This window comes from Carica papaya, chromosome 1 (genome assembly GCF_054855325.1).
Source record: "Carica papaya isolate Zhongbai chromosome 1, ASM5485532v1, whole genome shotgun sequence".
Taxonomy (NCBI): domain Eukaryota; kingdom Viridiplantae; phylum Streptophyta; class Magnoliopsida; order Brassicales; family Caricaceae; genus Carica; species Carica papaya.
In genome coordinates this window covers 11,496,284-11,513,200 of record NC_142309.1, presented here as the reverse complement: position 1 = coordinate 11,513,200, position 16,917 = coordinate 11,496,284, and the positions used below count along the sequence as shown (strand labels likewise).

General features: G+C 34.7%; 1 protein-coding gene across 3 annotated transcripts in view; it reads right to left on the bottom strand.

The window, feature by feature from the left end:
- Positions 1–6,487: 6,487 nt before the first annotated feature.
- LOC110807142 (cytidine/deoxycytidylate deaminase family protein) overlaps positions 6,488–16,917 on the bottom strand; it is a 35,859-nt gene continuing 25,429 nt past the window's right edge. For 2 of the 3 annotated variants that reach the window (XM_088219554.1, XM_088219550.1), the window contains one exon: positions 6,488–6,978. In XM_088219554.1, the coding sequence (XP_088075680.1) occupies positions 6,715–6,978 (264 nt within the window). In that variant the 3' untranslated portion in view covers positions 6,488–6,714. Of the gene's footprint in view, positions 6,979–7,810; positions 7,869–16,917 lie in introns of all 3 variants that reach the window. The other variant, XM_088219557.1, reaches the window with a different exon arrangement.

Here is a 16,917-nt window from a genome sequence, read left to right as displayed (position 1 = left end):
TATAATAATTTTTCTCGTGAATCCATACTAATAAAGGTTATGATGATTTTTTTTCATAAATCACGTACTATCGTTGTCTGTATTTAATTGAATTGGAGAAAGTTAGTTATAGTTGGTATGAATATTTCGTGATTGCTAAATAAAACTAAAGAAATTATTTTTGATTTAAAAAATTTAGTTCAAAATATAATTTTATGGGGAAAAAAATAAAAGTACAACATAAATCATACAAAAATTTGAATAAAGTAATGTTAATAATTTTAAGTCATTTATTGTCAAATTAGATGGGTAGAAATACAAATCTGCATATGTGGAATTAAAGATGTAAGTAAGATTACTTTAATTATATATTAGTTGTATAAACTATGATTTAAATTTTATAATTTTTGAACAACCAAGATATAATGAATATACAATAAAATTGAACCAAATAGTGTGAATTAATGGTCATGTTTGATATAATGGATAGAGTAAAATAAGGAAGAATAAAACTATTCACTACTATATTTTTAGCTAAAGTGTATGGGTGAGATATAAACTAAATAATTATTTCTATTTCTAATCCACTTTTATCCCTTAATTATAATACTATCATTATTATTTATTTTATTTTTGTCAATATTATTACTATTTTTATTGTTACTATTATTATTATTATTGTTATTTTTTTTTTTTTACAGTTATTATAACTTTTATCATTGTTATTGATTTTATCATTATAATTATCACGATCACTATCAATATTATATTATATATATGTCAAATCTAAAAAATGCATGGTCGTATTAGTGTACATATATGTTTGAGTCCTAATGAGATTAAATAAGAAATTTATATCTTACTTAATGATTGAATGTTATTTGACAAAAAATTTTAAATTTTATTACATAGAGCTAGGTGCTATGTACTTACAAATGACAAGGATCATGTTGACTTACCTTCTACCTTTTTAATTATTTTTCCTCTTGTACTTGTCATTAATGAATCAACTTGACTAGTTTTATTAATGAAAACAAAATATATGTACTTTGAAAGCATTATGTGTAACACCGACTAATTTTAACATTTTTATTATTATTATTATTAATTTTTAATTTATTTTATTTAGTTTATTTTATAATTTTTGAATTTTAATTGATTTATTTAATTTAATTTAATAAAAATAAAAATAATAATAATGATAAAATTGGGTAAAAATATTATTTGGATTTAATTGAAATTGATTTTGAGAAAAATGGGTGAAAATTTGGATTCTATGGGTATTTTTGAAAAGAAAATCAGAAATTAGGGGTCAAAACGTAATTTAGAAAAATTGTACCCCGTCAGCGGCCCAGTCAGCAGCCCTGGCCAACTAGAACCTGCCGCGTGGCAAGGCCATGCCGACCCGGGAACGGGCCACGTGGGCGATCCGCGTGCGCGCGATCGGACGGCCCAGATGCGTCCCCGCGCACACGGACGGCCCAGATCAAGCGTGTGTACGGACGGCCCAGATGCACGCGCACGGACGGCCCAGATGCACGCGCACGGACGGCTCAGATTCAATCAAGTACGGACGGCCCAGATTTAATCGCGATGGACAGCTCAGATTTAATCCAAATTAAATCACGATCGAACGGCCCATATTAAATCAAGATGGACGGCTGTGATTAAAAGGAAAATGGTATAAATAAACCCCCCACACCTGACCACAAAAACCCTAGCTCGCACCGGAGAAGACGAACCAGACGCCGGAGGAGCCAGCTGCCGCCACCCGCCGCCGCACCGGAGAGTTTTCCGACCGCCAATCGAAGTAAATTTCATACCCCCGGCTCGTTTTTCAATGTTGAGTTCCCCTGTGGCCAAATCGGAGCCAAACTCCCGGCCAAACACGGCCGAAACTCAGCGACGCCGCCACGCCCCTCCTCGATTTTTGCCTCCGATGAGGCCCTTCCCGGCCTCCGTTTGATACAATTTTTATATCACCGTGATCATCATTCTTTTCTCTACAGGTTGATCGGAGCCAAATCACCAAAACACAAACCTCACCAAAGAGCCGCCGCACCCGAGAGCACCGCCGCCGGTAAGCTTCGATTTTTCGTAATTTTTTTGGCCCCCCGAGGGCCCTAGGGTTGTTTTATCGCAGGGTCCGATGCAAGTGTGGTCGAATTCAGCCGAAAACGGCCAACCCAATGTGAATCGCCGCCGCTTGCGGCGGCGCCGTCGCCGGAGCACGGCGGAGCCGCCGTCGCCGGAGCACGGCGGAGCCGCCGTCGCCGGAGCACGGCGGAGCCGCCGTCGCCGGAGCACGGCGGAGCCGCCGTCGCCGGAGCACGGCGGAGCCGCCGTCGCCGGAGCACGGCGGAGCCGCCGTCGCCGGAGCACGGCGGAGCCGCCGTCGTCGGAGCACGGCGGAGCCGCCGTCGCCGGAGCACGGCGGAGCCGCCGTCGCCGGAGCACGGCGGAGCCGCCGTCGCCGGAGCACGGCGGAGCCGCCGTCGCCGGAGCATAGCGGAGCCGCCGTGCCGGAATTGCGATATTGGCTTAAAGGGGCCCCGGGTCTAATTTGGGATTTTTTTGGGACACGTGCAGGTACCAGTAGTGCGTTTCAGTTCCCCGGAAAAAATTCAGGAAAAATTAGGGACAGCTTGTAGGCGCACTGTAGAGACGTATTCAGGCCCCAAAAACAAGTAAGGACCCCTCACCCTATTTCCTATCACGGTATTAAAGTTCCATAAATGATAAAACGGTATTTCATGAATCAATAGATGTGTGAAATTGTTTAAGGTCGCTAATGGAGCTCGAGTCTAGTGTGTTTGTTTGGCCTATTTTACAGTTTTTTTGAATGCAGTATGAGGTCTGATGTTTTCATTTCATAGTTTCGTGTGCATATATCACTATTTTATTGATTATGGGTTGAATGACTGAGAACCCGATGTTGTATGTTGTCTTGTTTGGCATAAATTACTGGTTTGCTTGTTTGTATGTGATTTGATGATGCTGACTGAGGAAAGAGGGGAATGAAAGGTTATGTAAATTGATAATTGTATAATATGGTCAGCCTGACTAGATATCCTGGGAGATGGTAGATGGACCGGGTCCGTAGGGAACCCTACCGGGATTGTAGTCTCTCATACCGGACGGGGTATGGAGACCTTATGTGTTTTGGCGCCCATACCGGACGGGGTATGGGGACGGCCCGTTTCACCCTCATACCGGACGGGGTATTGAGGTTTATAGTTTTGGCGCCCATACCGGACGGGGTATGGGGACGGCCCTGGAATCTGATTACAAGTGTTAAGGGTTCACGGGTAGCGGGACCCCTATGGATCCCCATGGATACTAGTAGGCTGGTAAATGAGGAAAAATATGTTGTGTAACGATTGAAATGCAAAAGGCGTGATAAGTATTATGTTATACAGTTCATATAATTTCATGATGATAATAATGTTATTGCTTTCGTATGTTGTTTTATGAACTTTACCGAGGTAAGTGGATAATAAAGGATTTTATTATTGATAAAAGAATTTGTTGTAAATTATGCTCCATTGGTCTTTTTGTGTTTTCTACCCACCTTTACCTCCGTAACGGTGAGATAGTGTGATGTCTTTACTGGGCTGGTGTAGCTCATTCCTTATTTAATCATTTCAGATCAGGAAGACATTGTTCCCGAGCCCGTTCCATAGGAAGACGGCGAAGGGGACGCCTGAAGACTCCGTAGTTATATTTATAGCTTTTATTTTCGAGTTTCCCTTTTAGTTAGTTTGTTCTTTTATACTTTGAGCACGTTTTTGGTTTTAGTGTAAGGGATGTTAATCAAATTTTTATTACGCTTCCGCATTTGACATTTTTAAATATACATATTTCATTTTGAATTTCTGGGGCCGTTACATTATGCATCGTAAGCAAAGTCAAAGTTGATTAATGCTAATTGTTCTCGTATTAGATTTTTTCTACTAAAGTACGTCATACTAAAGTACGTCATCATTTTATTAATTTACTATGATGAAATAAGTTGTAATGAAATTAAAACATAAGTGTAATATTTGATTTGATCAAATAATAGTTTCTAACTGAGTGTTACTTGAGATTCTTTGTATGCAAATAATAATACAGGGAATCAATTGAGTTGTTTTCGACTTGTCTATGAGATTTTTCGCGTACTTCTTCTCTCTTGTGCATCAATTCATGTATTTATGAAGTATTATGAACCGTAAGCAAAGTTGAGTTGATTAATGTTAATTGTTCTCGTATTAAATGTTCTTCCATTAAAGACATCGTGCCAAAGGATCTCATTATTTTATCAGTTTACTAATATCAAATAAGTTTAATGAGATTGATTAAAAGATAAACGTAATATTTGATTCGATCAAATAAGAAATTTTAGTTGAGTGTTATTTGAGATTCTTTGTATGCAAATAATAATACAAGGAACCAAATTAGTTGTTTTCGATGTTGTCTATAAGATTCTTTGTTACTCTGTCTTTCATTCATCAATTTGACTAATTTTATTAAGAAAAAATAAAATAGATGTATTTATTAAGGTATTTCGAAGTTGTAAGAAAAATCTTAATTGGCTTTAGCCAGAACCAGAGATATCATCAAACTAAGGGATCTCATCACTATGTAAACTAGTAGAATTGTCATAACAAAGTTGCTCGTTGTCTTGTATTTATGAACTTTATTAACTATGTTTTTGCATTTTCCACCTTCCTTAATTAAACAAAAGGACGAAGTAGGTAAAGATTAAATTATATGCTTAGTCTTTTTTATTATTATTTTTTGGGAACATTTTCAAATTCAATCCACAGTTTTTTGTGTTCCCTTAGTCCTTCGTTCTTCACCTTACTCTTAAGGTTCAAACCTCTTTCTTTATTTTCATCCTCCTCCTAGTGACAATCATTTCTGTTTTAGAAAATTAAAAACATGTTTATAACAAATTAAAAAATATATATATAAATATACATCTTATAGCTGAATATTTAGTATTGTGTTTGTATCATTGGCTCTATTTTAGTCTAGTACAAACTAAACTTGGGTGATTGATTAAAAAATGAATTGCAAAATTAGAATTTGAGAAATTTTAATTTTAAGTATAATATAAAAATAATTATGCGTTATTTTATTTAATATTATTAATATTTATTTTTATTTAGATTTTTAATAACTAAAAAAAATTTATAAATTAAAATTAATTTAAATTTAAAGAAAATATATAAAAAGAATTGAGAAAGTGTAATTCGATTTGATCTCGTACAATGTCAACAAACCAAATATATCAAAATGGGTAAAGTTCAATATGGATCGAAATATATATGTTTCAATCCTTGACTTAAATATAACCTAAAAATTATGTCATGTTCAAATCAAGTGCAACTCCAAAACAATGAAGACCCTTTTGTTAATATTAGAGGTAGATCCTTCTCTCTCTCTCTCTCTCTCTCTCCATGTTTTGTTGGTTTATTTTAAGTATATAACCTAACAAGTATATTTACTACTCATTATTTTGTGTTCTATTTTGATTTTAATGCCCTTTTAACAAATATTATGACAGTTTCATAATAATGTTTAGAACTTGCATGATATAGGGTAATGGGAATTTTTTATTCTCTAATTTCAGGTAACAAATTGATCAGAATTGGATTGATTTATTGTTTCTTTGAATATATATTTTAATTAAAATAATTAATAAAACCAATAAAAACTAAAACTCAATAGTTATTGAGATTAATAAAATAAACAATAATATATTCAATATCAATTTATATTTGTTATTTTTAAATGTATTTTTTTTTACTATATTCAACAATGTTATTATATATTTAATTTATATTTATATATATATATATATATTATCTTCTTACCTTTTGGATTAAAGAATAATTTAGTTTAGGTGTAATTTTCTCTATACCTCATCTCCTCTATCATCTTTATTCAAAAGACCAAGGTGGATAGTTGACGTTTGCTTTGTGGTTTTGTGCTGATTTTTTTTTTGGCAAGTGGAGTTTTATTTTTTTATTTCAAAAAATCTGCCAAATGACAATTACAGTAATGATATGGAGCTTTATTTTCTGCTGCTGATTCTGAATTCCAAATGAAAAGAGAAATTTTGTTCACTTCCTGCTTTATACATCAACCATACAGCATTTTACTTACCTCGTGGACTTTCTATCTCGATATCATGATATTTAGATCACTTTAAAAAGAAAAATCCTGAGTTCAAGTTAGTAAGAGAACGGTCTTTCTTTACGACTTGTTATGGATCGATGGATTCCAAGAAGCTTCGTTCCTACATTCTGCTCTCGAAAGCATTCCAGTTTTTTTGTATTTTATTCAAAATTCATTTTAAAGGATTTTCTCTGAAACTGCTGCTGTTTTATAAAACATTGGGAGCTCGTGGACTTTCTCTGTCATTCTTAACAACCTATCTAATTCCTGCCCACTTTATTTTAATGCCATTATGTGTCTCGGTCAAGATTGTTTGTTGAGAAATTTGACCAGGAAAACCAAAGAAAAAGACAAACACAAAGTCAATCCACATCTCATCGCATTTTCCTCTTCTATCACCATCGTTTTACTGTTTTCTTACACATATTTACTTTGGCTTTTGATATAACTTTAGTTGATAAGACAAAATTGTATAACCCATTTTACAAGTGCAGCATTACCTTGTATTCTTTTATATCATCATGTTCATTTCTAATCTAAGAATAACCACAATTTAAAAAAGAAAAATTATCATAAGGCTATACAGTTGTTCTCGATTGCACTATCACTCTCGCCAAGAAACTCGGACCGTAACTGCATTAGCAGCCGGCCTAAATAATTCAAGCCTTCTCCTTCTCGGCCTCCACCCCAGAAGAGATCGTGAGGTGATGCCTCAACAAGAACTGAGCCAGCTGTTGAGAGCAGCAAAGAATTCAGATGAGGGTAAATTGAGAACTTGCATTTCAAGGCCCTGTACATGACATCAATCTTGATGTTATCCCAATCAGATCGTACCTGCATCAAACTCTCCCAATCAGATGAGAAAGAATTTCAGAATAACTCTAAAAGTTCACTTCAGTGGAGATGCTATTCCTAGAATATGATTAACTTAGGAGGGTAGCATTAGTGAGAAAAGAACACAAAGATCTTCCGTGAAGAATAAATAACAATAACAACTACAACAATAATAATAATAATAAAGAAAGATTATCTAAACATGTATAAGCAACTACCAGTTTGATTGCAAAATAAGAGAATAGCACAAACTGCAAGCATCAATAGCAAAGCCTCACACCAGTCTTTTTAAGTCCTAAAAGGGACAAAGGATTCCCCAAGTTTAGCAAAAATTGTATTCCATAATCATGCTGCATCAGAAAAAAAAAAAAAAAAAGAAATTTATGACTTCTGTGCTTAAACGTAATAACATATCACACACTGATAAGGAGATAGAAGTCCTATTGGTCTCTAAGTTTGTAACAAATCATTACTGTTAATTCAGTTGAATACCACCATCCAAAGATTTTAACCTCAAGTATATCCTTTACCTTTAAAAAGTAATTAAAGATGCCAAGTTCGAATTTGAGGGGTGTGGGGCAACGGGTTAAGGATGTCCAAGCAAAGGGCCAAAACCATTTAGCAATAAGATCAATGTTCTTTGAGGTAACATTCCCAAGGCCTAGATCGCCTTCCACAAACCTTCCACCTTACGAGTGATCTCACATTCCACCAACTCAGAGACAAAAAAATCTCTTATAATTTTCTTAATCCTATCTAACACTTCCTTAGGGGTGTTGAACAGGGACTAGTATAGTGAAACATTAGTCAAACATGACTGAATAAGAGTTACCTGATCACCTAGGGAGAAAATGGCTATTTTCGAACTTTACCACCTCTTGACAATTGATCTAGCACAGTGGAATAGGATTTAGAACACTGGAAAAAGGAAACAAATATCCAATCTACGGAATCCAGGATTAGCAACAACTATAGATTGGGTTGTCAATTACAACCACAGGATTATAATGCACTCAACTATCACTAAGTTTTATTCATATGCAGTATATAAATAATCTTGAATCACTAGTGTACTCATAAGATGTCCATATGATCTGATGACTACAATTCTTAAATAAGAAAATGGATACAAAATAAGATTTCTAACTAAACAAGAACCAATAATAGCTTTATTTGAACAATTCCTAGTAAGCTCACAACCATTCAAAGAAATAACATAAAGATTATAATTAGATAAATATCTTGTAATATTAAGACATGAACATTATAGAATATTCTGTTTCGAGTCATTCTCCTCCACTTAGTTTGACTTCTTGTTTTGAGACATTGGAAGTAGAAAGAATGTAAAAATTGGACAATGCTTCCAAAGAATTAAAACTCATGAAACTTTAGATGATCTTGAGAAAATATAATATCTCCAAAATTTTGAATCCTGGAGGAGTAGACATGCAAAATAGAGAGCTAAATAATATTACTTGTCACTGTTAGGAGCAAAATTTGGTATTCTTTCTTCTTCATGGAGTCCAAATGAACTTGGTTATCATTGTCCTCAACCTTAAGAATATGCTTGCTTACTGAAAAACTTAAACAATCCATCACTTAATGACTCAAATTATTCAGCAAGAATCATGACATCCTTTAAAGCGTGATCAATGTTAATGATGTCATTTTGCTTCATACAAAGAGATATCTCTTGTTAGATGCCAGTGTTGATATCACTTAAGCATGTAGTAGAGCAGTCAAAGATTTTATTGTCTCGATTGTAGATCATTTAAGCTTAATGGCACATGTTTTAAGATCTACCGCCACTAATTTAAGCAACTGAAGAAACTTTTTATTATCCCTTCTTATATAGGAGTACAAAGAGCAAAGTAACAGAAACGCAAACACTTACCAACAGATGTGATCACAATTACCTGTGTATAAGAGAACATCCTTTGGATTTCTTCTTTAGAGGTCTTTTCTTTCTACTTAGAGTGATGGCAGCTTTTGACAGGCTATTCTGTAAGGAAGGAAAGTTGACTAAGATAAAACAGTTGACTATTGGCACAGGACGGACCTTGCAATGGAGGTTGCATCTTATGTTTGCATATGACATTCTCCTCCTTTTGCAGCCAGATAGAAGGCCCTCATTAATATTAAATTTATCCTTTTTGCTTCCAAAAGATGCCTCCCATTAAGGTGAATTGGGAGGAAATTGAAATTTGTCTTAGTGGGCAATCAATTTTGTATTGATATCTGATGACATAGTGCAAATTTTGGCTCTAGGATTGCTTCTTAGCCTACCAAATATTTAGGTTTGTCACCCAATACTAATACAAAGGAGAAACATACATGAGACTAAGTTCTGTCCACGATGAAAAGAAGCTAGTAGGCCGAAAACCTTTTAAAAGGAGGCAGGATATTCCTCATCAAGAGTGCGGCATCCAATCGCCCAATTTGCTTTCTTTATTGTTCTCTATTCAAACAAGTGTAGCCAAGAAGATTGAGTCTCTCAAATTCAATTCTTGTGGCAGAACTGGGAAGACTATATGAAGTAACATGTGGTGACCTAGAAAAAGGTTACTCAATCTCTAGGCAAGGGTGCTTTTGGGGTTCGGTCTCTTGTGAAGCTCCATCCTGCACCCCAAGCTATGGCAGGAAAATCAGTATCCGGTAATCAACAGGTTATCCAATTTTAAAAGAGACTCTTTTTGTTGCAGAAAAGTCTTATCCTATGTTAAAGAAATTGCAATCAAATGTCTTATCTTATAATATTCTTTAATATTTCATAAATTATTATATAGTTATACAATTTCTAACTAAACTAATATTTTATTAATATTTAAAATATCTTTAATGATAAATATTGAGATATAAATTTTTATAATTAAAAATATAACTATAATTAATAAAGCATGTAAAGATATTTTAGTTACTTATGACTTGGTCTGCCTTTTCTCAAATCTACCAACAAAACAATATAATTTTGATTCTTACTCATATATCAAACAACGCAAATTACAATTATAGTTACAACTTTATTCCATTCTAACTGAATATCTATTCCATCCCACCCTTATTCTTTGAGCAAACCAAATGTAGCCTAAAAGTATAGGTCATAAAAGCAACCCTGGATATGACCCATCATGGTGGGTCACATATGTGACTTATTATGTGGGTAGCATTTGCCTTTCACTTTCTCAGTTGCTAAGTTCAATAAGGCGTTGGTCAAGGATTGTTTTATGGTGTATGGTGGAATCTAGTGGAATGTTAGATGACTAGGAGACTGGTGGATGGATTTCTTTTTTGGCCACTTTCTGGTCAAACTCCAATCCATCCCCCCCAGGGATGACTGAGTTATTTAAAAGTCTAAAAGAATTGCAACTTCTGAATTAAGTATTTCTTCTTCATATTTTTTCATGCAAATGAACTGATATTGAATTTTTTACTTTGGAAACAAACTGTAAATCTATGGCTATCCTTTAAATTGCTCTCAGTGACTAAGAAGCAATTTGGGGAAGGATCTTAATGCAAGACAATTTGATGAGAAGGAGGACTTTGGTTAATGGCTACTTTTATGCCTCAAAAGAGTGTGAATCCCTTAGTATTCTCATGACATTTAGATGCTATCTTGAGTAAAGGGATCTAGGAATGATGATAGGCAAGATCTAGAGGTTGATCCTAGAAGTAGAGCAAATCTCACACAGTAGTAGGGAACTGTTGGGCCATCTTTGAGTGTAAGCTCTTCAAATGAGTGTTAGAGATATGTCTGGGAAGGAAAAGTATACCAAGCAACAGAAAGATATAAAAGAAGAGATAACAGACTTTTCGAGAGTTTTCTGATATTGACTTTAAACGGGCGGCAAGGTTTCCAATAATATTGCAGTAGCGGTAATAATTACAGTTGCCAAATATTAGGCAAGAAGACTATTCACTAACACAGGAAATACAACTAATGTAATTTTCTTTGAAGCCACTATTTGAGTTTGAACATTCTAAAACAAAATGGTTGAAGGGAAAGCTATGCTACCTGAAGAGGCGAAAAGATGACCCATGAAAACCAATCTTATGCCCAACAGAGGACTACAAATATCCATTCGATTGTGGTAAAGGTGCCTTAACACATATAATACAATGCAAAGAGACCCAGTTTTTGCCTTGAGGGCCATAGTGTCAATTCAAGGTCTAATGAATGCCTTGAGAGGGAAGTCAATAGACACCAACAAAAATACTATTTGGCAGGGATGAGACATTTGTGTTGATGCATGTGAGGGTGCCAGACATCGAGTAGATATTGGTGTCTCTAGCATCCATGGAAGACCTTTTTAGTATGGCTTCATCACAATAACAACCAAAGAATGGTCAAGATAGGACCTAGTTTGACTAGTGAGATAACGGGTGTGTATATGTATATAAATGTAGTCATAAACCATATATAATAACAACAAAACTAATAAATAAAGAGTTACAGATCTGTTTCATTTTTTTTATACGAAGGTCGATTTTTCGAAGTGAAAGTCCTGGTAATCTTAGAAATTTAATTGAATCTAGATCAGTCCCTAATACATCATAGTAAACTTATATTTAATTTACTAGACTCCTAATCAAGTAGGGAACAGCTTGTATAAGTGAATTTGCACAACAGTGGATTGCTCATTATGGGACCCTGAGTCTTCTTGTAGTCCAACATAGAATAATATGTAACATACCATAGTAGCTTTATAACTGCTGGGGAAGAGTGACATCCCAACACGGAAAGTTGGTGAAGGAAGCAGCCACATATGTCCATTACCCCTACCACCAGCTGAAGCTTAAATTGCTCCTGAGACCAATCCTTGGAGTCTTGCCTATCATCCTTCCTACATCCCCTTTACTCACGATGACAGTTGTATACCATGAAAATCCTGCAGTATCCTCTCTTAAAATTTTCAACTTCAGCTTTTAACTCCCTGTACTCATCCATTTCTAGATCTAGATGTACAAGAAAGGTATAATATTTGAGCTTGCCAAATTTATTAGTCTTAGACTTTAGCGGAGAAGGCCAATTGAGGAAGTTGACAACTCAGATGCTACTAGGATTTGAGAGGGTCTTGCATTAAGGAGGCATACCCTACTAGCTTTCTATATCAAACTCAGAGTAAGTTGTGTTTCACAAACCAAAATTGTGCTTCTGCTTCAAGATGAAAGGTGGCCAAGGAGACTTTAGCATCATTTGGCATAAGTTGGTGCCAGAAAAAATGTTCCCAGTGATCCAACCACGGTAAGGCATCTCCAGAACCATCAAACTGGGGAAAATCTAATTTGGTGGTGGTACCCATGGGCGGCAGGATCACACTGCAAGTGCGGAAACGCCTACACAGCACCTGTTGTCGCATGCAAGGGGCTCTGGCCTTACTGAAAATTTTCTTCCTCATCCATTCGCGCGTGGCAGAATCTACTACACCCAGATGGCGTGACTACTAGTGGTCCACCTGGCTGCTTTCTTCATCGGGTTCCTTCAGAGTAGTTCTGCCCAAGAACTCCAATTTTCCTGCTAAAAATTCAAACTTTAATTTGTCTTGTTCTCGATCCTCTTGATAAGTCTGTAGAAATTTCTCAAACATGGATTGTAATCCCCCCATAACTAATGATTCTCATACTAAATTGTTAAGATCCTGAATAATGGATTTAGTTATGAGACGATTAACACCTAGATCAGTAGGAAGAACAAACTTGTTTGATTTTCTGCCTTTACCTACTTTTAAATTGAAATTAAGGGTTAGTTAAGAAGAGAAGAACTACAATCTCTATAGTTAAAGAGTATTCTACTTTAAATTTCTTCTTCACTCATAATATGTCTTAAGGACAGCAATTCCGGTTTTATTACAATTAGATGGTAGTTATCTGGAACTTAAATTTTCAGAATTCAATAACTACCTTGTCTAAACCCCTTAATTTCTTACTACTAACTACCCATACTTTACCTAATATTTCTACATAATATTTTTCTATAAAATAAAATCAAGAAAAAATAAACAGAATATTCTTACAACTTTTCAAAAAGTCTTCTCTTTTCCCTATTACGTACATCTTAGTTGCAAAGTAACAGTCCGAGATCTCTGCTTTTTATTTCTAACAAATTTTCTCAAAATTTAATGCTCAAGTTCTCTTTGTCCTACATTAATTGTTATCAAAGCATAAACTCAATTTACTATCCTAATTTTCTTATTCCAACCTCACAAAATAAAATCCTACTTCAAAAAATTAGAAAAGAAAAACCTTAAATCAGCTACCATCAACAATGTGAGAATAACCACTGTCAGCTCAACCCAATCACAGGGGGAGATTTCCAACACTGCCCCTCTTGTTGCTTCCAGATGGATTCATCAACTCCACCAAGTTTCAATGCTCATCGCTTGAGTTGTCCACAGCTACTTTCAAGAACCCATCCTTCCTAGCTGAGAAGAGTGACACCAGCAACATATCAAAAACCAGGATTTTTAGTAAAATCCCTCACCAAAAAATCAATGCAAAAGGACCATCAGAAGCCAGCGTGCAGTTCCTACATGCCACAATGCACTTTTCTTACAGAATTCTGAAGCCTTCTACCATCGGTTCAAGCCACCTTGACCCAATTCAGTTAGATATTTGTCTACTTCAGCTACCTCCATGCCAGTTATCAACATTCCTATACCTGCTACTAAGGTTTTTGGTTGCTATTCACTTTTGAGGTTAGCTTTGTCAAATTCCTGTTCTACTCATTTTTGGAAAGTTGGTAATTTGGATGAGTGAGTTAATATCTATTCACACATTCCAACAAAATTATTTGATTTAAGACATATGTTAAATATTCTAGTTGGATTAATAGAAGAAAAAATGAACGTAAACTTAGTAGTTTTATGGCATCATGTAGTAAAGGACTTGAATAATATCTTATGGGTATCGGTTATATGCTTACTAAGCCTCCTAATTCAGCTAACAAACTTCTCCATCTTTTGAACCAAGTTAAGTCTCTCAAAATTATATCAAGAGCCACCTGAGTCAAAGTAAGATACACTTCATCTATTATTAAAAGCCTTAGTCAGTGAACAACTTCTCGAACACTAAAATATTATGATGATACACAGACAAAAAGGTTCTGGAGCTAATTTTTTGTACATTTAAATTACTAAGTGATTAGATGAGCCAATCACATGTTACAAAGATCTTAATTCTTAAAATAGTTGCAAGAATTAAACTATATCAAGTGATATTAGATCTTGATTTTGAAGAATTAATCATTGAAATATCCAAGTACTTTCTAAAGTCTATCAGATCTCAATGGAAGTTCCTCTCATACATGAAAGTAGTTGTGATCACTCTTTTTACAAAGCAGTGATCATATCTCGATAGAGTTTGATGTGATCCTAAACAGGATGGAACATTCAAGAGTCCTAATCCAAGTAGGACTCATGGGAATCAAGGTTAAAGAGTCCTATTTCATCTTTTCAAGAGTCCTAGTTGAATTCCTGCTCCAAAAAATCATACCAAAATGGTGTTAGAATCACATTAAACAAATGGAAGCTCAAAGGAGATGAAATTCCTACTCATGGCTGAATATCTCCCTAGACTTTCTCATGAAGAAGAGTTGTTTTCCTACTTCAATTTGGATACATTCTAATCCATCTTCAACACATATTCCTCATCAAAAATTCATTAAATATTAGAGTCCAAAACCGAGCCAAAATCCAAGATACAATCCCTAAAAGAACCCTACACCATTCAAGAGAGAAGAGTTTTACTTCAACTTTAATTATGAATATTTAATTTAATTTTTTAATTAGAATCCTTGATAAATATGTATTTAGAATTCTCCTAAAATTTAGTTTTTAATTTCTACTCGGGTTAGTAAAATTTATGTTTATATAATGGCTTTATTTCTTTAGTTGTAAACACATCAATTCAAGTTCATGTTTGAGATCAATAACATTAAAGCTTTTTAGCTTTGGTTAGCCATCGGCTAAGTTGCTCTTTAAAGAGATCTCTTCAATCTTCTTCTTGAGTGGAGAATTGGTGTCTATTCATTAAGATAACTTGTGATGTTCTCATTAATTTCATTTGAGTTGATTTTAACTTAGCAAAATATTTCTTGCGGCGTTCTAAACAATTCATTTATTCTTATTATCTTAGTTTGCAATTACATGTTGATTATGGATTAAGTACGGAAGATTTATTTAAACATAAAGTTTTTGTGTTAAATTGTATGTTGAGATTTTTTATCATATTGGTTGATTCTAGATTCCGCATCAGAGTTTCTCTCCCCACTCCTTCATGGTGTTCAACAGTATACAAAAATTTTACCAATTGCTCATAGGTTAGTGAGAAGAGATTTGGAAAATTGTGCCATTAAGCTTTAAACTATTCTTGATGCAAACAATAAAATCGCCAGACATTCCCCTACAAAATTATAGTAATTTGACCACTATATGCCACAAATTATCTCTTTATATAGAGGAAGATCAAGTTACTATCATTAATGACCTAAGTCGTAAGAGCAAATCAATAAATGAGGTTATTAAGGAGATCATCATTGACCAGTCAACTAATTTTTAGCAAGTTAATAGTTAAGATAACCGAGGTAATTGTAAAAAGATTCTATTACACAAATTGAGTCACCCAATAATGGATCTCTTGATTTAGTTGCAAGCAATAATATTGTTGAGGTTGAAAATGTTAACACTCCTGTTGATCTTAAGAATAATGAGGCATCACCCAAAAATAGTATCCTAAAAATTTTTTTGGCTGCTAATACCAATGAGGAAAGCTTGCTATAAGCTTATTTTTTGTATAAGTTTACTATTTTTATTTAGTTAGGATGTTATTCAGCTATTCTCTATTCTAGGTTATTTAACTAAAAATCCAGTTTCTATTTAATAGAATTCCTAGGTAGACAAATTTCTTATTTTGATTGTATTTGAGTGTAACTTAGTTATTTAGCAGATTATTCATATAATTATTATCTAAATAATGAGTTACTGATTTGATTAATAAGGTCTAAGATCTCCAACCTTATTATTTAAGTATTGAGTTATGCTCAAATTCTCTTTGTCCTACATTAATAACACCTCTACCACTCTCTTGCAACAACACATAAGAGTAAGCCTATCTTAGAGATGGTAACGGGTCTATATCCTTCTTTCTCAACTAGTTCCTTCTACCACTCTCCTACTACTACACATAGAGTAAGCCTGTTAGACAAGTGATCGTAATGGGTATATATCCTTCTTTCTCAACTAGTTTCTTAATTTTGGAGGCATCAACCGAAATGACTGCCTAAAAATCTTGATGTTAGTCATCAGTTTCCTCTATTTCCAAACAAGAAAAAACAGGGATATATATGCAAAAACGATATGGAGAAGGCTTATGTGTTTGTTGGGATTTTGTGAACTATATGTTTGGTAGGATGAGGTATGGGAGTAAATGGAGACTATCGATTAGAAAATGTATTTCGTCTACGTCCTTTGCAGTCATTGTTAATGGGGGACCATCAACTTTCTTCAAGGCTTCTAGAAGCCTTGGCCAAAGGGATCCTTTGTCACCACGTATCTTCCTCACTGTTATGGAGGCATTTAATAGATTGATAGAGAGAGCGATGGAGTTGAATTTGTTGAAAGGCGTGGATATTGGGAGTGAGAGGGGGACAATGAGTGTTTCTCACCTATTTTTGCGGATGATGCCTTAATTTTTTGTGAACCAAATGTTAATGCCATTCTCCACTTGAGATGCATCCTACTATACTTTCAAATGGTCTCCGGTCTAAGAATCAACTTGAAAAATACGGAAATGGTACGGATTGGTGATAGAAGAGATAAAGTTAGTTTGGCTATGGTTTTGGGCTACAAAGTCACTACTCCTCCTATAAAGTACCTTAGCCTTCTACTTGGGGCAAAATATAAAGATGTGGGAACGTGAGAGCCTATTATTGAGATGTTTAATAGG